This window comes from Mustela nivalis (assembly GCF_964662115.1).
Source record: "Mustela nivalis genome assembly, chromosome: 8".
Lineage (NCBI taxonomy): Eukaryota > Metazoa > Chordata > Mammalia > Carnivora > Mustelidae > Mustela > Mustela nivalis.
Genome location: NC_139027.1, coordinates 134,134,858 through 134,161,466, shown reverse-complemented (window position 1 = coordinate 134,161,466; position 26,609 = coordinate 134,134,858). Strand labels below are relative to the sequence as shown.

Genomic DNA, 26,609 nt, shown 5'->3' with positions numbered 1-26,609 from the left:
TTTAATCATTATGGGTGGGTGATGAGAAAGGACGTGGGAAGGAGACACCAGCCCTTCTTTTTTTCTACACCATAAGGACAGGCATGTTCCTTTGTTTATCCCTGACTACATTTCAGGATTTGGTCTTTGGGTGCTATCATAAGGATCCAAGAGCACCGATCTCCTTCTAGATACTTGGGTCTAAGTGTCCCAGTCTGGGTCATCACTCCCTCCTCCTCCATCTACATTTATCAGCCTCTCTAAGACGTTTATTGGCTACACCCAGTGTCACTGTGATTATAATTAGGAATTAAAGAAGAGGATCATTTTCTGCTCGGACAACCAGAAAGTACTTCCTAGGTCTCTGAAAGTTGGTGAGTCCTGAGGCCAGGCCTGGGTCTCTTGAAAGGAAGTGAGAGTCTAAACCAGTGTTTCTCATCCCTGGCCACACACTGGAAGCATCTGGGGAGGTTTTACAAAACCCTGAGGTCCAGGCTCCACGTTCAAACATTCTGATTATAACTGGTCTCTGGTGGGGCTGGACCATTGAATTTTTAAACAGCTCTCCAGGTGATTCAAATGCATGACTGGGGTTAAGAACCACTAGTCTAAGTGCAATCTAGAAAACCCTATTCATTGCTGTATCTCTTTGCTCCCAGGATATGAGCATGGTGAGGGTAGAGATGCTGTCCTGTTGATGGCTGGATCTCCAAAAGTGGTCACAATGTCGGGTACTTCATGGGCTCAGCAAATATTTGGGGAATGAATGATGATGCCTGGCTTGGCACAAATCCCTTAATGGAGCAGAGAGGGCTCCTTGTGAAGGAAACACATTCCCCATCCTTCCTTGCCTGTGGGGAAGGATTTGAGTCATTCCCCACGTGAGGTCAAGGTGTGGTTCTCTGGGAATCCTAGAGCCTCTCCCCCCATATCTCTGGGAGTCTCAACACTGGCTACAGTTTAGATGCATCTGAGGTCATTAAAAAACAAAACAAACAACCTTTGGATGTTCTGGTTCCCTGGGGGTTGGTCTGAAGCCTAGACACAGGCATTTAAAAAGTGTTCCAGGGGTGGGCACCTGGGTGGCTCAGTGGGTTAAGCCGCTGCCTTCAGCTCAGGTCATGATCTCAGGGTCCTGGGTTCGAGTCCCGCATCAGGCTCTCTGCTTGGCAGGAGCCTGCTTCCTCCTCTTTCTCTCTGCCTGCCTCTCTGCCTACTTGTGATCTCTCTCTGTCAAATAAATAAATAAAATCTTTAAAAAAAAAAAAAAAGTGTTCCAGGGGATTTCTGACATGCTGTTAGGGTTGAAGACCACTGTTCTCATCTCCTTGTCTGCCTCTGTGAGTCTATTTTCTGACTTCAGCCAACTTGGTCAGAGACCCTTGGGAGTGTTTTATTGGGGGGGGGGTAGGTGGTACTGGGTTCTTATGCAGTCAGTGTGCCTCAAATGTACTTGTTCTTAACATTCACCTTGGGTGCTTATTTCAAAATACACATTCCTGAGCCTCTACTCCAGACTTACAGAGTGGGACACTCCAGTGAGAGCCTGGGAAGCTGTGTTTTTAACGTGTCCAAACGGACTTGTTACCAGCCAACCTCTCCAACTGCACTGCCCTCCTCGCTTGGAGGGCACACAGAGCCCCTTCCGGCTTTTCTTCCCTTTGGTTCCACTGCCAGAACCGACCCCCTCCCCTGACCATCCAAGAGAAGAAAGCCTCTCCAGGTGCCAACCCTTACTTCATACTCCTGGTGATTCCTCCCAGCACGGTTCAAGATGATCTTTCTTCTCTGGTGTATCACCTTCATGTCTGCCCCCAACCCTGACCTGAGCTTCTCAGGGCATCAGTGCCTGGTTTAGGCTGGGTCCCTGGCACCAGGAACCTGACAGGGGGTCTAAGAGGTACAGGTGTCAGGGCGGGGCTTTGCTCTCAGAGTATCTGGGATACTTTTCCGGGTCCTAAAAAACTGCATTCAGGGATCTACAGGTGACTGAACGGTAGGTGAAAGTCATGCCACAGCTGTGGGCACGCCGAGACCCCCCCTGGAGGCGCAGTCTGCAGCGGAAGAGAATGGATGCCCCCCCCCCCTCCACCGCCTGCGAGAAGAAAGGAAGGAAAAGAATGGATCAGCTGATCATTTAGGGCACAACTACAAGTGGCAGGCGCTTTCCCGTCTAGGTCCCCGGTCCGGCGGGGCCGCTGCCTCCCCGCGGGGAGGGACGGTGGGAGGCGGCAGGTCGCAGCGCGGCCGCCCGGGAGTGCCCGGCGGTGGTCCCGGCCTGTTGCTCGGCGCGGGGCCCGGGTGGTGCGGCCCCGGCCGGCGGGCGGCCTTCTTCCTCCCGGGCGCCGGCCCGCCCGCCTCCCCCTCCCGCGCGCCCTCCCCCGGGGCCCGGCTGGCGGCCCCGCCCCCGCCGGCCCGGCCGCCCTGTCCCCGCCTCCCCCTCCGCGGGCTGCAACAGGTGCCTCCCGGAGCAGGAAGCTCGCGCCGCCGCCGCCACCGCTCAGCTCGCCGGGCGCGTCCAGGACCCGCTGCGCCAGCGCGCCATCCCCGGGCCCGCGTGCGTCCCCTCGAGGACAGGGACCCCGCCACCTCTCCGCTCCGCTTCCTGCCCCTTTCCCGCTACCCGCCGCCCCCGGCCCCCCACGGCGAGGGGCCCAGGAGAGGGCCGAGCCCGCGCTCGCCCCCCGCCCCGCCACCACCCTCCCGCGGCTTTGCGCGCCATGGACGCCCCGGAGCAGCAGCCCGACCCCGACGGCGGGGACGCCCCGGGCCACGAGCCTGGGGGCAGCCCCCAAGACGAGTTCGACTTCTCCATCCTCTTCGACTATGAGTATTTGAATCCTATCGAAGGTCGGTGGAGGCTCCCCCCGGCCTGGCCCCCCCGAGCGCGGGCGGGGGCTTGGGCCTGCGGAGTGGGCACGGGGCCCCGCTTTGGTCCCCATGTCACACTTTCCGGGGCGCGGGGGGGGGCGCCTGGCGGGAAGAAGGGAGAGTGCGTCTCCCCAGGTGAGAGGGAGGGCATGAGGCGTCTGGGACTGTTGCCACCCTTAGGGGGCGGTAGGCTCACTCTTGCCCAGTAGGGCGTCAGTCTCCAGCTACTGGTGGCGTCTCAGGGAGGGTCGCCGGCAGCAAAGCTGGAGGTGGCAGGGGCCTCAGCTGGCTCTGGCCTGCTGCAGGGTCTTCGGAGGGGAAAGGAAGTGGTTGATTTGCCTCTGGAGGAAGGAGTCGAGGAGGCCAAAGAATGGAGTCAGTAGGGAGGGGACGTGCCCAAAGAGGTGCTGCTGAGCCCAACTCCCGGGGCCTGGGACGCGGACCCTCCTCTCCCGGACAGCCAGGTGGCTGACTTTGTCAGGGACTCGGTGTTGAAACTCCTGAAGAGTTTGTCTAAACCTGATGCTGGAGGGTGGTTTGGCTTCAGGGTGAGGGAGCCCGCCCATCTCCTCCCTGAGTTCCGTGGCTGCCTTTGTGAATGAGCAGGAATGGATCAGTCTGAGCTTTGCTACTGGTGATCCCCTAGCGGCCTCCCATCCCCATTGTGGATGTGGGGTTTGAGGGGGAAGGCTGGCATGTGGACTCAGGAGGAAGAAGCCTATTCTTGCCTCAGCGACCTGTCAGTCTCCGCTCGTAGGTCCCCGATGTGGCTGGGGACTTCCCCAGGCTGGGCCATCACTTCACGTGGTCTAGCAGGAGCATTTGTCGGAAGGAGGAGGTCGTATGCCCAACCTCACTGTATTTTTCTGGTTAGCAGGTTGTCTTGGAAAAAACAGCAAAAAAGAAAACACAACACACACACACACACATAGAAAAATAACCCAACCCCAACCAGGCTTCCTGATTTTAACAGCCCAGCCCAGCTAGTGCTTGCTGAAGCCTCAGGGGCAGGCCTGTTGGTAACTTCCAGATGCATTCGGGCTTGGCCGCATCCGGAGTGCAGGAAGGGGTTGCGCGGGCTGCTATGTGTAGGAGACCTTTTCACGGGTATCTGGGGGCTCGGTGCCTCCCGGAGATGCTATGTCAGGCAGGTGAATGAGAGGTATTACCTTTCCTTCTCTCCTGATCTTCCCTGGCCACGTTAGGTGAGGAGCTTGCTTTGGCTTGGATGCCAAGTCAAGATGGCAATTAGTAAATTATTCTGTATTTTGGCTGGAGATGGAAATAATTAGTCAGCAAAAGAGACCAGTCTTCTGGAGTTGCAATCTGGAGGCCATCCTTTGCTTTGAAAAGATACAATTAAGAATCTGCAAACGATCCCTTTAAGGTTCCTTTAACATCCGTAGTCTTTGTTTGTTAAGATTAAAGTCATGTTTTGCAGGGAACTAATACTCACACCCCTCCCAGATTCACAATCAGCTAACTTTTTTTTCCCTTTTTTTTCCCTCCCTTTTTTTGCACAGGGGAGTTTTCCGGGGAAATAGTTTCCAAGCCAGATCTGATGGGAGGTGCTTTTTATAGTTTTTCTTGGCAAGTGGTGCTTGGTGGCCGCCAGATGGGTATCTAAATGGCCACAGTGAAAAACCCTGGAACCATTAAAACAAAACAAAAAAAACCCCAAAACAAAAAACCCCAAACAAACAGCAAACTATTTTTTGGAACAGTTTGAGAGTCAGAGAACAGTTGTAAAGAAAACAGAGGGAGTTGCTGTACCCTGAGCACCCAGGTCCCCATTTTATTTACATGACATTTGTATGGGTGTATTTGTTCCCATTCATGAACCAATACCTATGCATTATAATGAGCTAGAGTCCATGCTGTCCTGCTTGTTATGAGTGTGACATTTCGGAGGAGCGCTGGTTAGGTCAACTGTAGAGAGTGCCTCAGTTAGGGTCTTTCTGGTGTCTCCCTCATGGAAAGACTAGGGCTGTGTGTTTGGAGGACAAAGGCCACACAGCTGAAGGGACTATGTCCATCACATCCTATCAAGAGTACCTGTTATCAACTTGATTGATCACCACTGATGCTGACCTTGACCAGCTTGGCCAAAGTAGTCTTTGTTGGGCTTCTCTATTGTAAAGGCCCTCCTTTCCAAACGGTGCTCTTTGGAAAGGAGTTCCTGCCTGGTGGGGGCTTTGCTCTGGAATCTGAAGATGAAGTTTCCTTGCTGGAAAGTAGGCGGCATTGTGGCTGAGGAAGAGAAGGGCTGTTGTGAGCCTTGGGAGGCAGAGCGAGCTCTTCCAGATGTGGGACTGGCTCTGGCTTACCCAGATGTTAATGGGGTCACCTCTCTGCTTGTGAATGGTGGAACTCCCCAAGGACTGACACTAGCCTTTAGCTTGCTGTTGGGCTTTGTCCCAGGTGACAGTACATGAGTGATGCGTGTGACAGCTACTCTCAGCTCTGTGCCTGAGCTTGGCAAGAGTCAAGGAAGGAGAGGTCCGGTGGATGGAACAGACGTTGGTGATGGTCAGAACTTGGTGATGGGGCTTAGGAATTTGGGGGAAGTCAGATGCTCATTTTATGGAACTGGAACATCATAACAGATGCGTATTAGCTCGTGCAGTGACCCTCCGACCCTAGCAGGTGGGCTCTATTGTCACCCTTATTTTAGAGGAGAGGGTGAGGAGTGGAAAGGTGAAGGAATTTTCCCAAGAGAGCAGGCCTGGTAAATGGCAGAGCTGAAACATGAACTTGGTTGTTCATGTGTGTGTCCACTGTGTGCAGGTTCATTTTGCAAGATGCAAAGCAGCTTGTAAGGGGCCTGGGACTCTGGCAAGACTGGAGTTTAAAACATTTACCGACAGAGTGATCTTGGGTGAGTCATTTAACCTCCTGGGACCTTGGTTTGCTTATCTATCAAATGGCTGAAATAATAGCATTTATCTTTGTGGGTTGTTTGCCTTGAATGGCTTGACCCATTTATTTACTTAAGATTTATTTATTTATTTTAGAGAGAGAGAGAGGGAGGGAGGAAGTGGGAGGGGCAGAGGGAGGGAGAGAATCTCCAGCAGGCTCCATGCCCAGCACGGAGCCCGACATGGGGCTTGATCTCATGACCCTGAGATCATGATTTGAGCCGAAATCAGGAGTCAGACACTCAGCTGACTGAGCCACTCAGATGCCCCTGACCTATTTAAGTCAAGACAGAGTGTGATTTGTTACTAGCATTTTATTAAACCCTTGGCTTTTAATAGAGGTGCTCAGTTAATGTGAGCCATTACTCATTTACTCATCTGGCTATTTGTCGAGCATCTATTATGTTAGCTCCTGGAGCTAATAGGGAGTAAGACCCAGGCCCTGCCCTCACCGAGCTAGAGCCTCTAATTATGCTTCTCTCATTTTCTCTTGTCTAATGGCCTTCACTAGTAATACCTTCAGCCATCTGCTACATAGTAGTGGGAATGGTAGGCACCCTTGCCTTGTTTCTGATCTGGGCAGGAATACCTTAGGTGTCTACTTTAGGACTGAAGTGTATGGATTTTATTATGTCAAGGAAGTACCTACCCGTCACTATTTTCTTGAGGGTTTTGCTTAGGAATGAGAGTTGAATTATGTCATAGATGTCTTGGGTCTATGGAAAAATGATTTTATTCTTCTTAGATCTATTCGCATACCGACTTACATTAATCGATTTCCAAATATTGAACAATTCCTGGTTTAAACCCCACTTGGTCACTTATGGTGGTGGGCTGGTGTCTGATAATATTTAAGGTTCCTCTTGGCAGTATTCATGAGTGATATTAGTCTGTTAGGTCCTTTTTGGTATGTTACTAGGTTCGGATTTCTTTCCTTTTCCATGCTCAGGAACAATGTGTGTATCCCGTTTCTAAAGGTGTGATAGAATTCCCCTGTGAAGCCATCCGGACCTGGTGCCTTTTTATGGGGTTGTTCTCTGGTTGCTGTTTCTCTTCCGTTCTCTGTTGTCTATGGGGATTGGTCTGCTTTGCACTTTCTGTGTCTACTGGAGTCAATTTTGGTAAGCCATACCTTTCTAAGAAATTATCCATTTTATTTATCTAGGTTTTCAAATTTATTTGCTTAGAGGCATGCAAAGTATGACCATTACCATACTTAGCTGTCTGCCTCAGCTGAAAAAAGTAACAGAAAGAATGAGGACAGAGCTGGGGGAGTCTTGACCAGTGCTCCTAGCCTCATTGTGGAGGGAAGAGAGGTGTGCTGGTTGTCAGTGGACAGATTAGAAGTTTTATTCCTTTGTGTGTGCTCAAGAATTGAATGAAATGAATTAGTACTTCTCCTAATGTCTAAAACACTGGGAGAGATGGATGGTCCTGGGAGTCCCTATCACCTCCGGAAGTGCCCCATCCCCTCTGGACTGTGTTAGGGACTGACCCACTGGGAGTGATCCCTGCTGGTAGGCCTCAGTGGGTCTGGTGTGTTCCCCCTGATAAGCTAATGCACATGGCACCAACCTTGACCTTTCAGACCTCCTGGTCTTACAGAGTCAATTCTTTTTTTTTTTTTTTTTTTTTTTTTTTTTTTTTAAAGATTTTATTTATTTATTTGACAGAGAGAGAGCACAGTAGGAGAGAGGAAGGGAAGAGATCACAGAGAGGAAGGGAAGCAGGCCCCCTGCTGAGCAGAGAGCCCGATGTGGGACTCGATCCCAGGACCCTGAGATCATGACCTGAGCCGAAGGCAGCGGCTTAACCCACTGAGCCACCCAGGCGCCCCTTACAGAGTCAATTCTGATGGTCCTTAAAACGTTTGGGTCTCAGGCCCTTTGCAAAGCTAATGAAAGCCACAGATCCCACATGCACACACACTGTAGGAGCACGTGTACACACCTATCAGGCACGTACATGCTGCGCGTGTGCATAACCCGTGCACGCCCCCCTCCACTTCCCCTCTGCCCTCCCCGTGCCTTTCATACCGTTTTCAGGTGGACTCACAGACCCCACTGGAGCCCATCCCCTCTTGTCACCTGCACTCCCACTCAGGAACACCTGCTCTCAACCCATTCCGGGGACAATTAAAACTTCATTCTTTCAGCAAACACTCGCTAAGTGCTGGTTTGGTGCCAGCCTCCGGAGGTGGAGGGGGGCGGTGTGTAGAGACAATTAGATGTGGTCCTCCCCTTGCCTGGCCCCCAGGCCAGTGTAGGACACAGCCTGGTAAACAAATAGGGACCAAGGAGGTGCTAGGATAGAGTATCATGGGTTTTTTTCGGTGCTTGCTAAAAATAGAGTTCTACCCTAAGCAAGCAGGTTCGCTAAACACATGTGACATTCAGAGACATTGCTGTCTGTGTGTGGAGTTAAGGACGGGCCTTGTTAAGCCTGCTTTGTACAAATAGTGTCTCCAGGTGCAGCCGGGAGGGTGAAATGAGGGCTAGGGTTGAGCCGCTGCCTTGTCCGGGAGGCGAAGGAAGTGGGGAGAAAGTTGCCCTAAGCATTCGTCACTACCGAACACGTCATGCGCGCTTCCAAATTCAAGGTCCTTTGTTCTGGAGGCGACTGGGAGGGAGGCCCTTAAAACCTTAGAGCCAATTTGGGTTGGTTCCCGAGGTGTCCTAATCCTGTAAGGTGGAGGGGCGCGGGCTGAAAATATTTGAAAAACGCAGTGTTGTGGCCGGTGGTTCTCAGTCCTGGCTGCGCGTTAGAATCGTTTAGCTGCATTTGGAACCAGGGAAGTCAGACCCTTTGCGGGTGTGTTACCTTTGCGGAGTCATGCGGTGGTAGATGGCAGGGCGGGTCTCGAGCCCAGGCAGCTGGGGTCCTGAGTCCCTGATGTCAGTACTACAACTCAGCTTTGGGGGCGTCCCAGGTACTGGAGCCCGGGCTGACTGTACCCCTTATATTGGATATTTACGAAATCATGAACTTCAGATTTGCTGCTGTCCTCAGGGGATTATATTCCTACAGCAAAAGTAGCAATGATAAAGGACAGGGAATCAATGGGAGTTTTGCCATTTTTATATTTTTTTCTGCTTCCCAGGGGATCGATGTGCATGCCTCCCGGCCCACGTGTTCCCCCAGCCCCAGAGGTCATTGGCTTAGCGGGTCGGAGCACCAGGTCTCAAGTCAGAGAGCTCTGGTTTGAAATTCTGATTTGGATGCCTCCTACCTACATGACCTTGGCCAAGCAAAAGTCCCCGGCATTAGCAAGCACATACTAAGTTATTGCTAAATGGATGGAGGAAAATTATTAGTGGTATGCCTAGGGACATGAGATTTTGCTTCTCTGGGCTTGTGTTTTCTTGCCTGTGCCGTGGGGATGGTGATAGCAGTGCTCACCTGCTGGGGCAGATGTGAGGTTACCGGGAGGCAGTGCGAGCAGAGATTGGGTGGCCGTGGCTGTGGGCTCTGGGAGAGCTTCCTGGTCTCCTGACTTCCTGCCTTGGATGAATTCTGAGCTTTAAGAGAAGACCTGCCCAGAATAAAGAAGATACTGGTCCTTGGGGAGGAGCATCTGGCTGCCGGGCTGGGGTGGGTGCTTTCTACCTTTTTTTTTTTTTTTTTAATTTATTTATTTGAGGCAGAGATCACAAGTAGGCAGAGAGGCTGAGAGAGAGAGGAGGAGGCAGGCTCCCTGCCGAGCAGAGAGCCCGATGCGGGGCTCGATCCCAGGACTCTGGGATCATGGCCTAAGCCGAAGGCAGAGGCTTTAACCCACTGAGCTACCCAGGTGCCCCAAGTGCTCTCTACCTTAACGCACCTTCCGTACTGACTGAAATACTGAGGCTCCTGCCTCAGCCCCAGAACGGGGCCGGCTGCAAAACCTTTCTCAGCTGTCCAGACTCCGGGGCTCGGAGGTTCCCCTGTGGCTGCCTTTCCTGGGGAGGCAGGGTTTCCCCAGGTGTCCTGCCCCGGCCCTATGGGACCCTTGAACCAGGGCCAGGAAGGAGCAGCCCTGGAAAGTGCAGTGGGATGGAAGCCTTGTGGCTTCCCCCCATGGAGGGACTTCCTCCTCCTTCCTCCCCAGCACAGGAAACGGCCACAGGCTCCGCAGAGCTCCAGCCAAACTTGGCTTCCCCAGGCTGGTGTGAGGTTTGTTTTTTTCTGCTGACTGTTCAAACTGAGCTCAGGGAAGAAGGCGAGACTCGACTCTGGGGCTCTTCCCGGGATGGGTCAGGGGCTGCGCGCTTCCTTACCTGGAGCAGAGCCCAGTACGGCCCCCCACCCCCAAAGCAAGAACGACTGCCTTTGACTTTTTCCTGAATTTTTGCAGTGAACTTTACCCAAAATATGGAGACGTAGAGAATTGATAGAACTTCACATTCCCACCGCCTAGCTCTAATTACCCCTCACTTACTCTCGACACTCCTGCCCCCAGTTACTTTAAATCAAATTCCAGATGATACACTGTTTTCGTTAATAACCGGAGTAGTCTGTAGCTCTCCAAGATAAGGACTCGAGAAAAACCAAATGCCGTTATTGAACTGAAAACAGAACCATAATGACTTAATTTCGAATGTCTAGTTGCAAATTCCCCGCTTGCCTCACAAGGATCTTTTTTACAGTTAGTTTGTCAGGATCAAGAGCCAAACGGAGCTTCATATTGTATTTGGTGGATGGAACCACTGTGTCTCCTTCTAGAAAGGTCCCCATTGGTCTGCTTTCTTGCTGTTTCTTTGCCGAAGAAACCAGGCCAGTTTTCCTGCATTGTTCATCATGGGCTGGATTGGGCTGGTGGCGTTCCTGGGGTGTCTTTGAACATGTTCCTCTGTCCTTTACATTTCTTATAAACTGGCATTTAGATGAAAAGCTCCATGGCTTGGATTTTTATTGCTTCCCCCTCAACAGCTTCCATTATGGGGGAGGGGATATATACCCAAAGGCAGGCCTTTGGAGAGACAAGCAAAGCAGAGAGATGACTTTTCCTGAGGTGGCCTTTGGGACCCTCCTTGCCTTCCTAATCTGGGCTTTGGAGGAAAAGCACATTTTCTCCACTGGACCTATTTTCGTTAAGATGCATTTCTAGAAGCCAGCCCTTCTCATGTGAATTTTAATTGAGCCATGCCTGGGTGAGCTTTCTGAAGGGAAGAAAGCCGCCTGCAAAGCTCAGGATTCATAAAGGCCCTTATCAAAACAAACCTGCTTGGGCACGCCTGCAGGAGGGGGGCAGTGTTAAATGAGGAGGGGAAACACGTGGTCTGCGGCGCCTGTAACCGTGGCCGTAAAGACTACAGGCAGGGAGGGGCTGCTCACCTGCACGCTGCTGAGAAGGTGGGCCGAGGTCTGCGATCCCCAGAGGGTGACGTCACCTCTGTTGCCGGGGACAAAGGAGGAATGCCATTAATGACCGGGGTTGGCAGGGCCACTGATTAAGCGTGCCGGCCCCTGGGAGCAGGGCACCACAATGAAAACTGCCCCTGGGGAGGGGGAGAAGTGTAAATAAAGAACCTGTCCATCAATCTGGTATTAATTTTAAATCTCTGCCCCTGGCCAGGAGTTCAGGGGCCCCCACTGTTCTCAAGGGGGAAGTTTCCACTTGGAGTTCAAGTTGGCTAAAAAAAAAAATGGGGGGAGCAGTGAGCTTTTCACAGCTGTGCCAGGGGTTGTGGGACTGAAGGGGGGCAGCTTTGAGGGGCTGGCATGAGGCCGAGGGGTCTTCGCTGAGCTGGCTGGAAAGTGGGCGCCCACCCGAGTCCCCTCGCGCAGGCCTGTGACGGAGAGCTGGGTTAGCCGTGGCCAGCGCTGTTTCTGAGGGAGGATTATCTGGAGTCTATTTCTGTTAGTTCTGACCAGACCTTTCCTTCTCCTTTTGGTGAGGAAGCTGTCGGAGCTGTGTTCTCTGTCACGCACCACATGGCCCGTGTAGAGGGACGGTCTCTCCTGTTGGAAATGGGCCTTGCTCAGTTCCGTTTGGTCTCGCACGGCTGTCCTTAGAAAGAGGGGCCATGTCGTCTGGTGACCGGACAGATAAATGACGGGTTCATCCTATGGGGAGGTACGACAAGGTGATAAAAAAAAAAAAAATAAATAAATAAAATAAAATAAAATGTGGCCGCACACCAGACGGATGAATGTTAGAATGTTGGACGAAAGACACAATCTGTCCATGCTGGAGATGTGACGTTCGAGAACAGGCAAACCCGGTCTGTGGTGCGAGAAGTCAGGCCGGGTGAGTGTGCCTGGCTGGGGCGGGTTGGGGGTGGGGGGCACAAGAGGACCCTCGGGTGGGATGGAGAAAATTGTCTCTATCTTGAATGGTGGGTGACCGGGTACATGCCTATGTAAGAAGGCACGAGAGGTACATCTCACATTTGTGCATTTTACTGCGCACGGGAAGTCTCAGTTTGAACACCAGCTCTGGCCCTGATTGTTTTGGGATTTTGGGTGAATCTCTGCACCCTTAAGCCTCCATTTCTCTCTCTGTAACACGAAGGACTTGATGACACCCGCCTCCCGGTGCGGGGGGCATATGAGCTGCGGAGACAGAGGCAGCCGGTGCGAGGTAGACAGAGGACGGTCTCGAACTTCTTGAAACAGGAGGGGCCCTTGGGATGACTGCACCGCAAGAGGTGGGTCTTCCCACCCCAGTGCGAGGGTGGAGATGACGCCTGCTGTCTGCCCGCCGCCTGGGCCCTGCCGCCTCCATCCAAAAGCTGACCTCCAGGCCTGGTGGGCTGCGGATTCTGTCCGCTTCTCCATCCCTCTCCGAAAGGAGTGTGTGTCCGCCGGCGGGTGCGTGTGACTTCGCACACAGCCATGCCAGCAGCCCGTCTGTGAGGCCGATGGCTTGCAAACCGTCCTGGGTCTCGTGTCCCGGGCGCCCGGCCTCATGGCAGGCTGCCTGGGACGCGGGACCGGGCCTTCTTTTCTGTCCTGTCTGGTGAAGGCAGACAGCTGTCTTCGCTGGGACACGGTCAGCAAAGAGCAGAGCGTTCAAGGTGGCTTTTTCCAGCGGTTCCACATGGGCGAGACAGGATGGTAAACTGCCTTGCTTCCCTTTCTGGAATTTCTGGACCTGACTTATCTGGATGGAATTTCTCACCTTTCATGCCCTGCGTCTGGGTATGTCATCTCCGAGGGACGAGTGTGACAGCCAGATTCCCCGTCATCACACACACACACACACACACACACCTCACAGATGGGGAACCCAACGGCCGTTCTGTGCGTGCGCACGGTGGGGGCCGCAGGGACCTGGGGGGACCGGGCTTTGGGGGAAGTTCACTGAGCACTGAACTCAGTACTGGGGGGCAAAGCTTGAGGTAGCTTCGCGAGGAAGGGCTTTGCTCTGGGTGGTGCGGCCCACCAGGCGCTCCTTGGGTGACCCCTCTCAGCCCCCAACGCGCGGGGGCTTCTCCCCTCTCCTCCGGCCGCACTCTGTGGGGCCAGGCTGTGGCACCCTCGGTGCTGTCGTGGCAACAGACTGTGATGACTCAGACCCCAGGCCTGGGACTCGCACCACCTTGGGGCGTGAGCTCATCAGGCGGCGGGTCCACCACCTCAGACAGGGAACGGCCCGCAGCCCCAGGGCCTTGCTGCCAGGCCGAGGGGCGTCTGGCTTCTGGGCTATGACCTGGCTCCTGCCTCCAGGTCCTTCAGGCCAGAAGGCACTGGTTCTCCTGGTGCCCTCCCCTCCCCCCAAGGACAGACCCTGCGGTGGTTCCCTACCGGGGTTTCTATTTCGGTCATTCTATTCTGCTTCCTGAAAATTCCACCCTCACCCCCTCACCCCCCCCCCAAAGCTCTAGGCAGAGAAGATGTTCTCTTGCTGTTCCTTTTTTTCAAGAGCAATCTGTTGGCTGGTGGGTTGGCACCGAAAGGCCGCCTCAGACTTGGCCGTGTGTCCCCGGGGGTGAGCAACAGGACTGTGAGAGGCTCCAGGAGGAGAGGCGCTGGCAGAGACCACCGTGCGGCCTCAGTGGGATTTTAAAATAAATTGTTGACTCAATTCCGGGGCAAATGGAGGGACTGTGAATATTTCAGAAGAAAGGAATCTATGTCCTTAGCTGTCGGTTGCCTTCTGATGGAGCTCCCAGAGCAGATCTAACTTTTGAGGTACCTCATAATCCCAAGCTTGGGGTTAAGGGGTCACCGTCCAAGACATAGTCCCTTTCGTGAATAGCAAGCTAGAATGACGGTTAGGAGGTGAGCCAGACAACCCCTTAGAAGCTGTGTGACCTCAGGAAAATTAGTCACCCTCTCTGAGCCTCATTTTCCCCAGTGGTAAAATGTGGAAACTATCACCTGCTTCACAGGGTTCTTAAGAGACAAACATTTACTATGTACTCAGTGGTTCTTGGTATAAAGTAAGTGGTATAGACATGTTAGCTATCATCCGTTTTTGTAATGGCGAGTAGCTTACCGAGTCACTCACACTTTAGTCAGATTTAGTTGATCAGCTCCCAGATGACTGAGGGGAAAGAGTAAAAGCATAAAATGGAAGGGGTATTGGAGGCCTTCTTGACATACTCCCCATATTTTTTGAAGGCTAGCTGAAAAAGTTTTCCCAAAGTACTGATTAATCCATCTTATTTTTATTTTTTATTTTTTAAGATTTTATTTATTTACGCGAGAGCGAGTGAGCATGGGCAAGGTGAGGGGCAGAGGGAGAAGCAGAACCCCTGCTGAGCAGGAGGCCCCCAACGTGGGGCCTGATCCCGAAACTCTGGACCTGAGCTGAAGGCGGACACCCAACTGACTGAGCCACCGGGGTGCCCCCAACTTATTTTTATAAACCGTTCTTCCTTTTTTCTTTTAAGTAGGCCCTATGCCAAGGTGGTGCTCAAACTTAGGACCCCGAGATCAAGAGTCACATGCTCCACTGACTGAGCCAGCTGGGCTCCCCACCCTTCTTTCTTCTAATGCATTTGGAGGCACGGGGGCTAGTGTGTGTCATGCTGGCGAGTCGGGAAATAAAGCAGCGGGAGCCCAGAAATGGCGAAGCTTGCATTTACAAAAGCTCTCTGCCAGTGACAGTAATAACGCCACCACCACCACCACCACCGATGGCACCACGCTGATAGATCTCATTCCTTCGGTGCTTATTCTGTGTGTTTCAAGCTCCATGTGGACTTGGTGCATTGTCGCTGACCTCATCACCGTGAGGACTAGGGGTTCCTCTGGGCACACAGCCGAAGGATAGGGCAGTGGTGCCGGGGTCCCCTAACTCTGTGCTAGGTGAGACCTGGATCTCAGTGGGGGCACCTTGCTGACGTGGGGCCAGGGGTGGTCTCCCTGGCGATCTCATCCTGCAGTCTCCTTGACAGTGGTCAGAGGCCTCCCTACACATGCACAGGGCCTGGATACTGGGGGGAGCCCCCCGGAAAGCCGAGAAAGGGGAGAGTGCTGAGAATTGGGACTTCCAATGTCTGCTGCAGAAATAACGCACCTGCTGGGGCTGACAGTGGGCAGACGGCCCCTTGCCGAAGCATTTTGGGTTGGAGGGCCCGGATGAATGCTTCCATCCGTCTTGGGACCTCTGCTGTGTGCAGGCCCTGAGTGTGGCCCCAGGGCTGTGCAGCATAGAAGGGGGGTTCTCAGCTGGTGTGGGGGTGTTCTGCCTGGCGGGAGACATTTGGCAATGTCTGGGGACATTTTTAGTTGTCAGGACAGGAGAAAGGTGGGGCTATTACTGACATTGAATGATTAGAATTCGGAGGTGCTGTTAACACCCCATAGCCTGAAATAAGAGTATTATCTCGCCCTGAATGCTGCTGGTTCCAAGGTTGAGACTCCCTGGCCTGGTGTTTGATGGTGCTCTTGGCCTGCCGGGGTTCAGGCGGTGGGACCTCGGGCAAGTCCATTCACCTTATTGTGTTTGTTTCCTTATCTGTAATGGGGGTACACAGAGCCCACCTCGTAGGTGGTTGTGAGCATGGAATAATTCACTGCATGCCTGGCATGTAAATTCTCCAGCTGCTTTAGAGGTTTATTATTATTATTAATGAGGTATTTCGAGGTTTATTATTATTAATGATTTATGACCCCTATCTGCCTTCAGAAAGTTCAGGCTAGTAGGGCGACAGACAACTAAGCTGTAATTGATAGACTTCATGACAGGATTCTGTAGGTTCTGTAGGATCTAGTCTAATCCAGACTAGGGAATCAAGGAGGGCCTTTAGGAGGAGGTGGCCCAAGTGTAATCTTGATCAACAAATAATGTCTGGCTAGAAGTGAGGATAAGAGGTTTGAAAGGGAGCTCCTGGCAAGGGGAACAGCAGGTACAAAGACATGGAGGCACAGAGGACATAGAACAGCAGCCACTGAGTCCCCTGTCATGGCTTCTACCTTCTTCCTCTCCCTGGGTGCTGCTGCCTTACATAAGGGTTGGGCATCTCCCATGGCAGATGTGATTTTATGTGGCCCACTGAGGAGTACATTGCATGTAACTGGTGCCATTTTTTTTTTGCAGTGCTACTTTGCTTTGAATGAGTCCAAGGTAGGGTCTCAGTTAGGTGCGGCTGTGTCTTTAACACCTTTCTTTCTAGCACTTACCATTCCCTTCCCCCCAGCTCCAGCCTCCGAAAAGGCAGGCTTACTGGGGTTGTGGAAATATTCTACATCTTTATTGTGGTTGTGGTTACAAGGGTGTATAACATTTGGCAAAACTCATCAAACTCTCCATAGTCAAAATCTGTATATGTAAGTTCTACCTCCATAAAAAGAGAGCATTCAGGGCCAGAAAACGGGTGGGCCTCCCGGTAGAGCCTTTGGCCAGCCACAGTGTCTTGAACCTTGAATTTAGTAACTTTTATTTTTATTGTGTTTTGAACCCTACCTTCTATTTATGGAGGTGACGCAGATTTTCCATTTGTGGTAGTGGTATAAATTTTCCTTTAAAAAAAAAATTAAAGTATTATGTGAGTGAATTTAAATATAGAAATATTAAATAAATAATATTAACCAGTGGTATAGGGGTATCACAAAGATCATGCAAATGGTAAAAAGAGTGAGATTTTTGGGAACCCTCCTGAAAATCCAGTGGTTCTAGGATGAAACTCACGTTGCCCCGTGGCTCTGTGGGCATGGCCATGACCCTGAGGGGCTGGCTGTGAGGGGGGCAGAATTACTGTGCAAAGAGGGCGAGCTGAGAATCCTAGTTGCTCACACAAGGGTGTTCATGATGAGCCCGGGATATTGACCGTCAGGCACCCAGAGGGCCGAGAACGGAACGATGATAAATTACCTTCACATTCCCTGCTTGGTGTGAAACTTGCAGAATCTCGAGAGGAAAACGGGAACGGAAAACCCTCTGCTGCTTGGATTAATTAAAACCAGCGTAAATGCTCTGGATGCTTTTGCTGAGCAAACGGTCCTTTCTGTTTTGTGTGGCTGCCAGCGAGTGTGAGTGCTGTGTGTTTTCGTGGCTGAGTTTCAGCGACTGCTCACGTCAGGCCTGAGGGGGTGTTCCTGATGAGACACGATGCCGTTCATCTGATAAGGCCGGAATTTTTGCTAAGAGACTTTTTGTGGTTTGTTGGGCTGGTTCACAGGGTAGTGGATTATCAGAATGTTGTCGGACATGGATTTGATGTTGATCTCTCGCTAGACTAAAAATCTGCCCTCTGTTAACCTGCCGGGAAGGTGTGCGTGTGTGCGTGTGCATGTGCGTGTGTGTGTGCATGCACACATTGATACAAGTTGTGATCCACTGCCTCTTGGTAAGAACTCAAGACCCTACACACCGCAGCTACAAAAACCAAAAGATTTCACAGCTCGAAGTAACCAAGGAAACCGATCTAGTCTAGTGCTGTCCTGTGAATGGGAAGGTTGAGACGTAGAGCCGGTGAGGGACTTTTCCAAGGTCACAAAGCTAGTTAGTGGCATGGTAGGACTAGACCTCCATTTCCTGCTTCTGTTTATCCTGTATATCCTGTCATGTCACCTCTGTGCCCTGCCACCTTTAACATAAAATAAAAACACGTTTCTTTGGGGAATTGTATTTCTTTTCTCAAGGTCATACAGAAATCAGTCTCCTTTCTGCCATGCCTCTGGGGCCCGATTACTTAGTTCCCCTCCCCGGAGGAAGTCACTGTTACCTGTAGCTTCTAGAGGCAGCCTGTGTAGGCAGCAGCTGTGTGTGTCTGTGTGTGTGTCCCTGTGCACACATTCTTTTAGCCTCTGTTTTTATGCTGTGTGTGCTGTATCTACCTTGCTTTTCTCCTTTGACTGTATCTTGTGGTCATTCCAGATCAATGCAGAAAGAACTTTTCCAACCCTTTTCTAGCGGTGCTGTATCCCATTGTGTGAATAAACAAGAATTCAACCCACCCCCAACTGACGGTTCTTAGGATGTTTCCAGTCTTTCTGGAATACAAACAGGGCAGTATTTTTTTTTTTTTTTAAGATTTTATTTATTTGAGAGAGAGTGAGAGAGCAAGCATGAGCAGGAGAAGGGGTAAAGGAAGAGGGAGAACTCAGACTCGCCTCTGAGCAGGGAGCCTGATGCGGGGCTTGATCCTAGGTCCCTGAGATTACCACCTGAGCCAGAGGCAGACGCTTAACTGACTGAACCATCCAGGTGTCCCCCAAACAGGCCACTATTAACTAATCTATGCATACTTCATTTTGCACATAAGAGGGTTTAGCTGCAGGATAAATTTCTAAGGCAAGATTGTTTGGTTCTAAAGATATGTATGTTGGAATTTTGATAGATTATTGCCAAATTACCCTCTGGAGGTTATATCTTTCTTCCTTTTGATTTGGATATTAGCATCTTTGAGTAGCAGTTTAAATATTTCATATAGACTTTCGTGAACTCACGTTTAAAAAATTCATTCAGCCAGGGGCACCCGGGTGGCTCAGTGGGTTGGGCGACTGCCTTCAGCTCAGGTCATGATCCTGGAGTCCTGGGATCAAGTCCCACATTAGATTCCCAGCTCCATGGGGAGTCTGCTTCTCTCTCTAACCTCCCTTCTCATGCTCTGTCACTCTGTCTCTCTCTCAAATAAATAAGTAAAATTAAATAAAAAAAAATTCATTCAGCCAACCAACACATATGGGTGGGGGGAGGGTCCTGTCCCAGTGCTAGGAATACATTAGGTGGTAAAAGAGTCCTCATAGAATTTGCTGTTGGTAGGGGTGAAGCTGGAGGCTGGGAGAGAGGCAGGCAATAAACAGCTAACTTCAGAATTATTTAATTGGGATTTTGGGAAGTGTATGGAGCAGAACAGAGAAGCATGAGTGGGCTCTGACCTAGCCATGGAGACCAGGGAGCCTTCCCCAGCACATGGCATTTCAGCTGGAAGGAATGAGTAGCTTTAGCTATGTAGAGAAGGGGCCTGGGTGTGGTGGTGGTGGCAGGGAGGACCTGTTGTGGCAGAGGGAACAGCTGTTGTGGCAAAGGGAACAGCAAGTGCAAAGGTCCTGAGGCAGAAAGGTGGTAGGTGCTTTATAAGAACAGAAAGACAGCCAGTTTGGTTGGAGTCCTGGGAGAGAAGTGGGAGAGCAGAGCAAGTTGAGGCCAGAGGTAGCAGGCAGGGCTTGGCCAGGCTGGCCTAGTTGAGGTTGTTTATCTTTACCCTAAGAGCTGTGGGAAGCCATTTCTGGGCTCTCCCCAGGGGTGGGGACACCATCTGGACCCCATGAGATCAGCACAGCTAAACCAGGCAGCATTTAGTCCAGGATGGCCCAAAAAGGGCACCAGGAGGTTGAGGATCACCTGTGCAGGCACCTTGGCTCCCCAAGGCAAGGGTAACTTTAGGAAGAGACCCCATTTCAGGCTTGATGGACCTTGGGCATGCTTCTTCTGCTGTTTGCCCAGTCACTCAGCAAATGTTTATGGACAGCCTGTGCTAGGTGCCTGGCAAACAGTGCCGAACCTCAGCAGATAATGGCTCCAAGTCTGGTGTAGCCTACATAGTCTAGTGTGTTGGTTGCCAGCTTCCGTAAAGGGCCAGATAACTGATATTTTAGGTTTTGTGGGCCATAGAGTATCTGTCGTAATGATCAACTTTACTGTTGTAGTGCAAATCCAAGCCATAGACCATATGTAAACAGATAGGTGCATGGGTGCATTCCAATAAAACTTTATTTAGAAACACAGTCTGTGGGCCGGATCTGGCCCAGGAGCTGCAGCTTGCCTGCCCCATATCTATGGGCGTGAGAGTCCCTTTACAGATCATACCTGACATGGTGTGAGCTGGTTAATGGGTTAGCAGAGGAAAGATGGCAGGGGTAAAGAGTGGAGAGTGAATAGATACAGGAAGAAGTTAAGGGAAGCAGCCATGAGAAGATCTCGGCGGGTAGAGTTTCCAGCAGAATGAACAGCACTCGAGAGCTTTAAGGTGGGAGCTACTTAAAGAACAGCGAAGGGGTTAGCGGGGCTGTTGGCGAGTCAGGGTGAGGTACGAGTGGCCGGGTGGGCCCCGGCTCAGGGACAAGTGTGTTAAGGATTTCAGATTACATCGGGGGAAGTTTTGAAATGCCTGGGGGCGTTTCAAGAGGCTGCTGCGGGGTGAACAGACTGGAGGGGCGAAGGTAGAGTGGGGAGCCCAGGGAGGAGGTGCCTAGAGTCCAGGTCAGAGAGGATGGCTGGCAGCTTGGGGCTGGAGCATTGTGGACAGGGAGATGGGTGTGCCTGGGGCTTATGTTTTCACAGGAGAGCCATCAGGATTCGCTATGGATTGGACAGAAGGCATGTGAGAGAGAGGAGTCCGGCTGACCCAAGCCCTGGCAGGGAGGGTGGAGGGGCCTCTGCTGAGTGGGGGAGCTTGATGCGGGTCAGGGTGGCCGGGAGGAACAGCGCCTTCCTTCACTCGGTCCGCTCTCAGATGTGGGTCCTTTCACAGTGGCAGCAGAACGCTGCTACTAGAGAAAAATGAGATCCTTCTGGACTATTTTTAATAGCTTGGGAGACTCTAGAGTCATGGCTCTGCCTTTTGAGGGCAAGGGGCTAGTCTGTGGGATTTCTCATCCTGCAAATTTGGGTGACTCTCTTCCCCTCCCTGGGCCCCAGCTTCCCCATCTATAAAATGGCACAAGTTCAGACATGATGCAGAAGCCCTCATTCTAAACTAAGCCAGTAGGTACACTGGAGCGTGAAGGGCTGGGATTTGAACCCAGAGCCCCTCGGACTCTAGAGCTGTGTGGTCTCCCCTCCATCCCGTGGCTGTGTCACACATGCAGAATGACGAGATAAGCCTAGGTGTGTGGCTTCTAAACCGTGGTTTGTGACCCACTAGTGGGCCAGAAGTCTGTTGAATGAGTTACGACCAGCATTTAAATCAAATAACCCCATCTAAGAGGAAAGATAAGAGTGCACTGTATGTAGCAGGGTAAGTATTGTTTTGCGAAGCTTTCGTTTCAGTCTCCAGTACATACCATGTGACCTGAGTTGTGAAATACGGTGCATCTCTGCCAGGGGTTCCACGGAACCACACCTTCGGGGCATCCTGCACGACTCAGACGAGCTGTGCTCTGTGCACCTGCGCCAAAACCTTGCCTTCCTCTTCAAGGAACCTGGGATGAAATGGCCTCCCTTTCCTCTGCTGAGGGGAGGAGGCTCCAGCTTGGGGTTTGGTGTGGCGGGGATTAGAAAGAACAAAAACAAAAAAGCAGGAGACGAAACCCAGCCTGCGATTGCTCTGCACGGGAATTCTGTTTTAGAGGCTTAAAAAGACCCCCCTCCCCCCTTCTCTTTCCAGAAGAACCGAATGCACATAAGGTCGCCAGCCCACCCTCCAGACTCGCATACCCCGATGAAGTCCTGGACTATGGCCTCAAGCCATACAGCCCCCTCCCCAGTCTCCCTGGCGAACCCCCCGGCGGATTCGGAGAGCCGGATAGGGTAGGGCCGCAGAACTTTCTGAGCCCGGCGGCCAAGCCAGCGGGGGCCTCGGGCCTGAGCCCTCGGATCGAGATCACTCCATCTCACGAACTGATGCAGGCAGGGGGCCCCCTCCGCGGCAGAGACACTGGCCTGCTGGGGGAGCAACCGCCCCTGGCCGGCGTGGCCGCCAGCCCGCGGTTCACCCTGCCCGTGCCCGGCTTCGAGGGCTACCGCGAGCCGCTTTGCTTGAGCCCCGCTAGCAGCGGCTCCTCTGCGAGCTTCATTTCCGACACCTTCTCCCCCTACACCTCGCCCTGCGTCTCGCCCAATAACGGCGGGCCCGACGACCTGTGTCCGCAGTTTCAACACATCCCTGCTCATTATTCCCCCAGAACCTCGCCAATAATGTCACCTCGAACCAGCCTCGCTGAGGACAGCTGCCTGGGCCGCCACTCGCCCGTGCCCCGTCCGGCCTCCCGCTCCTCGTCGCCTGGTGCCAAGCGGAGGCATTCGTGTGCCGGGGCCTTGGTTGCCCCGCTGCCCGGAGCCTCACCCCAGCGCTCCCGGAGCCCCTCGCCGCAGCCCCGGGACGACGGCGCCCCCGCTGGGTACCCCCCCACGGCTGGCTCTGCCGTCCTCATGGACGCCCTGAACAGCCTCGCCGCGGACTCGCCTTGTGGCATCCCCCCCAAGATGTGGAAGACGAGCCCCGACCCCTCGCCGGTGTCCGCCGCCGCCCCGCCCAAGGCCGGCCTGCCCCGCCACATCTACCCGGCCGTGGAGTTCCTGGGGCCCTGCGAGCAGGAGGAGGGGAGGAGCGCGGCCCCCGAGTCCATCTTGCTGGTGCCGCCCACCTGGCCCAAGCAGCTGGTGCCTGCCATTCCCATCTGCAGGTGAGCCCGCTCGGGAGACGGTCTGGTCCGCGGGTTACTTCCGGGGGGCTGTTTCTGGGTCGGGGGCATGTGGTTTAGAGGCCTCTAGACAGGGGTCAGGTCCTGGCTCTGCGCTTACTGCCTGTGGGATCTTGGCAAGGAAGTTCAATTCTCTGAGCTGGGGTTTCCTCATCTGGAAGAGAGACCTTCGGGTACCCAGGGAGGTACAGGCACCTAACTCACCAGGCGGTGGGCACGGGGATGCCTGCCATGGCTCAGAGGGCGCCTGGCTGGCTCCCGCATTCCCCAAACGGGTGTTTTTCAGATACCTGCTCTGGGCCAGGCAGCCACCGTTATAGGGGTTGAGGAGCCCGCGGTGAAAAAAATGGGCAGAGGGGCACCTGGGTGGCTCAGTGGGTTAAAGCCTCTGCCTTCGGCTCAGGTCGTGATCCCAGGGTCCTGGGATCGAGCCCCGGGTCGGGCTCTCTGCTTGGCAGGGAGCCTGCTTCCTCCTTCTCTCTCTCTGCCTGCCTCTCAGCCTACTTGTAATCTCTGTCTGTCAAATAAATAAAATCTTAAAAAAAAAAAAAATGGGCAGAAATTTCTGTCTTCAGAGAGCTGACATTCTGGGAAGCACAGAGCCAGCCTTCATGTGTGGAATTTATTGTCCTCTTATAAGAGGCCTTGCTGTTTGTGGGTACCGGCTCTGTGCCCCAGGACTGTAGTCAGCGCTCTGGACCTCCTACAAAAAGAAAGTGGGAGCCATAATCCTCAAGGAGTTTCAAATAGCGGTACACGGAGGAGACGCAGATAGATGGCGGCACCAGAGCCTCAGGGTCTGTCCAGACTGGATTTGAGTCCTGGTTCTGCCACTCACCGGCTGTGTGGTCATGGGCATGTCTGGTGCTGCCCTCCTTGCTGTGCCCACAGCAGGCATCACTAATCATGCAGAGCCTCTTTTTCATTGAGCACCTTCTCGATGCCGTTCCCAGGGCAGGCATTGCTAATGAATCAGGAACTCCCTTTCTCACTGAGCACCATACTAAACCTTAGCTCATTCCCTATGAGATGAGGATAATAATAGTCTCCCATCAGCATGGTTTTTTTGGTTTTTGTTTTTTTTTGCAAGGATTGGGTGAGAGGATATATATCAAGTCCTTGGCATGGAGCCTGCACTAAGGAAGAGTGCAGAGAAAGGGGCAGCCGTTATCTGGTGAGGTGAGCGGACAGGCCGAGGCTTGCCCAGCTAGTTAATGACTGCATTGAAAAATGAAGAACCTCGGGTTCTCAATTCTTTGTTCTCTCTGCTACAGATTATCTCCAGAATGTGATTCATATAATGATTGAGACTGGGGAAGAACATTGATATAAAATTAGATCATGCTGCATTTTTCTGTTTATAAGGACTTTATCATTTCTCCTTCCATTTCCATTCTGTGGCTGGATCCAAATGGTTCTGAATGCTGTAAGAATTTTCTATAAGATCAAGAGGATAGGGTGTTCAGGAAGGTCTCCTGATAGTATTTGTCTCAGGGTATGCAGAGCAGGGCTGAAATTCACATGCAGCATTTTACATTGGCTCTGATGGTCTAATTCTTAAGATTGTATCATGGTCATCAAAGACTTATTCTGGAACCAAGGAAAATTTGAAGTTGATACTTAGAGCTATCCAAATGGATCTTCTACTCCTGGATATTTTTTTTTCCTTGATACTTCAAAAGATAATGTAGGGGTGAAGTGATCTTTTATGAACTTCAATTTGTACACTTAAAAAAGCATAACTTGCCTACATAATGAGAGTACAGGTATTTGACACACCTGGCACCTTAGCTGCAGGCAGAAGCAGAAGGCATGTTGCCTCTGAAACTAAGGTGGACACCAGACTTCAGGGTAAGGGGGTGCTTCAGGCAGGTAACATCAGGAGGCAGCTAGTTGCAAAGAGGAGCTGGAGATCTGCTCGCAGAGTGAGAATGTAAGTTTAAATTGGATTGTATATTCACGTTGAGCTCCAGCACTGATGGAGTTTATGGGGCGCCACCCCCCCCCCAAATCTCCCCTTGGTACTGCTGTGATGGAGAAGGGATGGAATTGGTTTCACTGCAAATGCTGAACTAAGTCCGGATGATAATGTCAACTTTTAACAGCTCAGGGCTTAGTGGCAAAGAAGATGCTGATGGGATTAATGATTGGTGCCCTGTGTGCAAAATCAGGACACAGTGACACAAATCCATGTATTTGCAACTTTAAAGCTACTTTGACTTTTTTTTTTTGGAAGATTTTATTTATTTGAGAGAGAGTGTATGAGAGAGAGAGAGAGCATAAGGGAGGTGCGAGGGGGAAGCAGACTCTGCATGGATCAGGGAGCCTGACTCAGGGCTCAGTCATGGGCCTCCTGGATCATGACCTGAGCCAAAGGCAGTTGCTTAACCAGCTGAGCCACCCACGTGGCCCTGAAACTACTTTAAATATACGGGGCTTCTTTGAAATAAAACTGTTTGCTCATTCATTCATTCATTCATGTTTCCCTCCATCCAGCCATCTACCCACCCACTGAATAGTCACTGAGAACCTATTAAATGTCAGATATGCTCTAGAGTCATTCTATAAGTGAGAGATTTTCTTGGCCCTATTTTAAATAAATTAATAAGATAAGAGGTAGTGTAGAGATATGCATGGAGCACTGGACCAAGAATCAAGACACATAAGTTGCCACCTTGGCATGTCTTGCTTTGTGATCTTAAGGAAATATCTGTGTTCTCTGAGGCTCTGAAGGGATGGTCCAGATAGATCATTAAGGTCTCAATCAGTTCTTAAATGACATCATTTTTACCATATATCAAGTGCCCATTGAGTGGGCTGGGTAGGTTTAAGATTCTATAGGAAAATAAAACAATGCATATCATTACAACTTCAGATGTAAAGGCATCTATCTATCTATCTATCTATATCTAATACCATAACCATAAGTTAATTAGATTGTCTATGGGAGATAACTATTTATTTGAAATATGCACTGTATATAAGGAAACATAATTATAACCTAATTATAACCTAATTATAATTATAACCTAATATTTATTTATTGAGGAGATATTGCGCTAAGGTCTTCATATGATCTCAGTATCCCCATTTCTCAGTCAAGGAAACTTAAGGCCTAGGGAGGTAGAGTCAGGCATTTGCCCAAAGCAGTTAGAGGTGGATCTTGGAATTGAACTTGGGTGGGTGACTCCAGTCATGTTTTTGACCTTTACTCTTCCTTTAAATTTAGGGGTCTCTAAATTTAGCCACCTCTCTGGTTAGATGTTCTATACTTGCCCTGATAAGCAATGGCTGTAACTGGAAATGATCTCTCCCTAGAATTTGCTATTAATTAAAAGCATCAGACTTGGAAATAAGAGCCAATATAACCCTCAGGTGCCATCTGGTCCATTTGTTATGTTATTATAAGACACTGAAGGTAAATGAGGTGAGGTTACTTGCCTAAAGTAACATGGCACATTCATGACACACGTGGGTCCCTGATTTCCACTTCAGTGTATTTTCTTGCACACTTGTTCCTTTGGAAACGGAGAACATTCTGGGAAAAAGGTGATTTTTAGAGGTAGAAGGTGGTACTCTTTAAATTCCCAGAGGAAAAGAAGTTGTAGTAATTAAAAATACTCTAGAACTCACATGTCATGAAGTTAGCTTCCTAAATGGAGATGTCCGTCACACGGTTGTCATCAAAGATGGAAGAGAAAAACCAAGAAAAAGATCTCTACTTTGTGAAGAGTCCGACCTATCCTGAGAAATACGTGCTTTCCAACAGCCAGTATTTTACTCATACACCCACTGGACATGAGTTTTCAGAAAAGGGACCATTTACTTTTATTGTACAGGTTGGCTGGTTCTGATTTCTTGGACACATGACTGACGCTTGTTTCCTTCTTCAGCATCCCAGTGACTGCATCTCTCCCTCCGCTTGAGTGGCCGCTCTCCCACCAGTCAGGCTCCTATGAGCTGCGGATAGAGGTGCAGCCCAAGCCACATCACCGTGCCCACTATGAGACCGAAGGCAGCCGAGGGGCTGTCAAAGCTCCAACTGGTGGCCACCCGGTTGTTCAGGTATGAGTTTGAATTCTTTTCCTTTTCTGTGTCCTT

General features: G+C 51.4%; 1 protein-coding gene across 10 annotated transcripts in view; it reads left to right on the top strand.

Moving 5' to 3' along the window:
* Positions 1 to 26,609, top strand: part of NFATC2 (nuclear factor of activated T cells 2) — a 155,998-nt gene that overhangs the window by 13,996 nt on the left and 115,393 nt on the right. For 3 of the 10 annotated variants that reach the window (XM_082744945.1, XM_082744939.1, XM_082744947.1), the window contains exons 1-3: positions 2,429 to 2,829; positions 21,990 to 22,490; positions 26,402 to 26,573. In XM_082744945.1, coding sequence (XP_082601071.1) covers positions 22,003 to 22,490; positions 26,402 to 26,573 — 660 coding nt within the window. In that variant the 5' untranslated portion in view covers positions 2,429 to 2,829; positions 21,990 to 22,002. Of the gene's footprint in view, positions 1 to 2,406; positions 2,830 to 21,472; positions 22,491 to 26,401; positions 26,574 to 26,609 lie in introns of those variants that run through there. The other 7 variants (XM_082744942.1, XM_082744940.1, XM_082744943.1 and 4 more) reach the window with 5 other exon arrangements.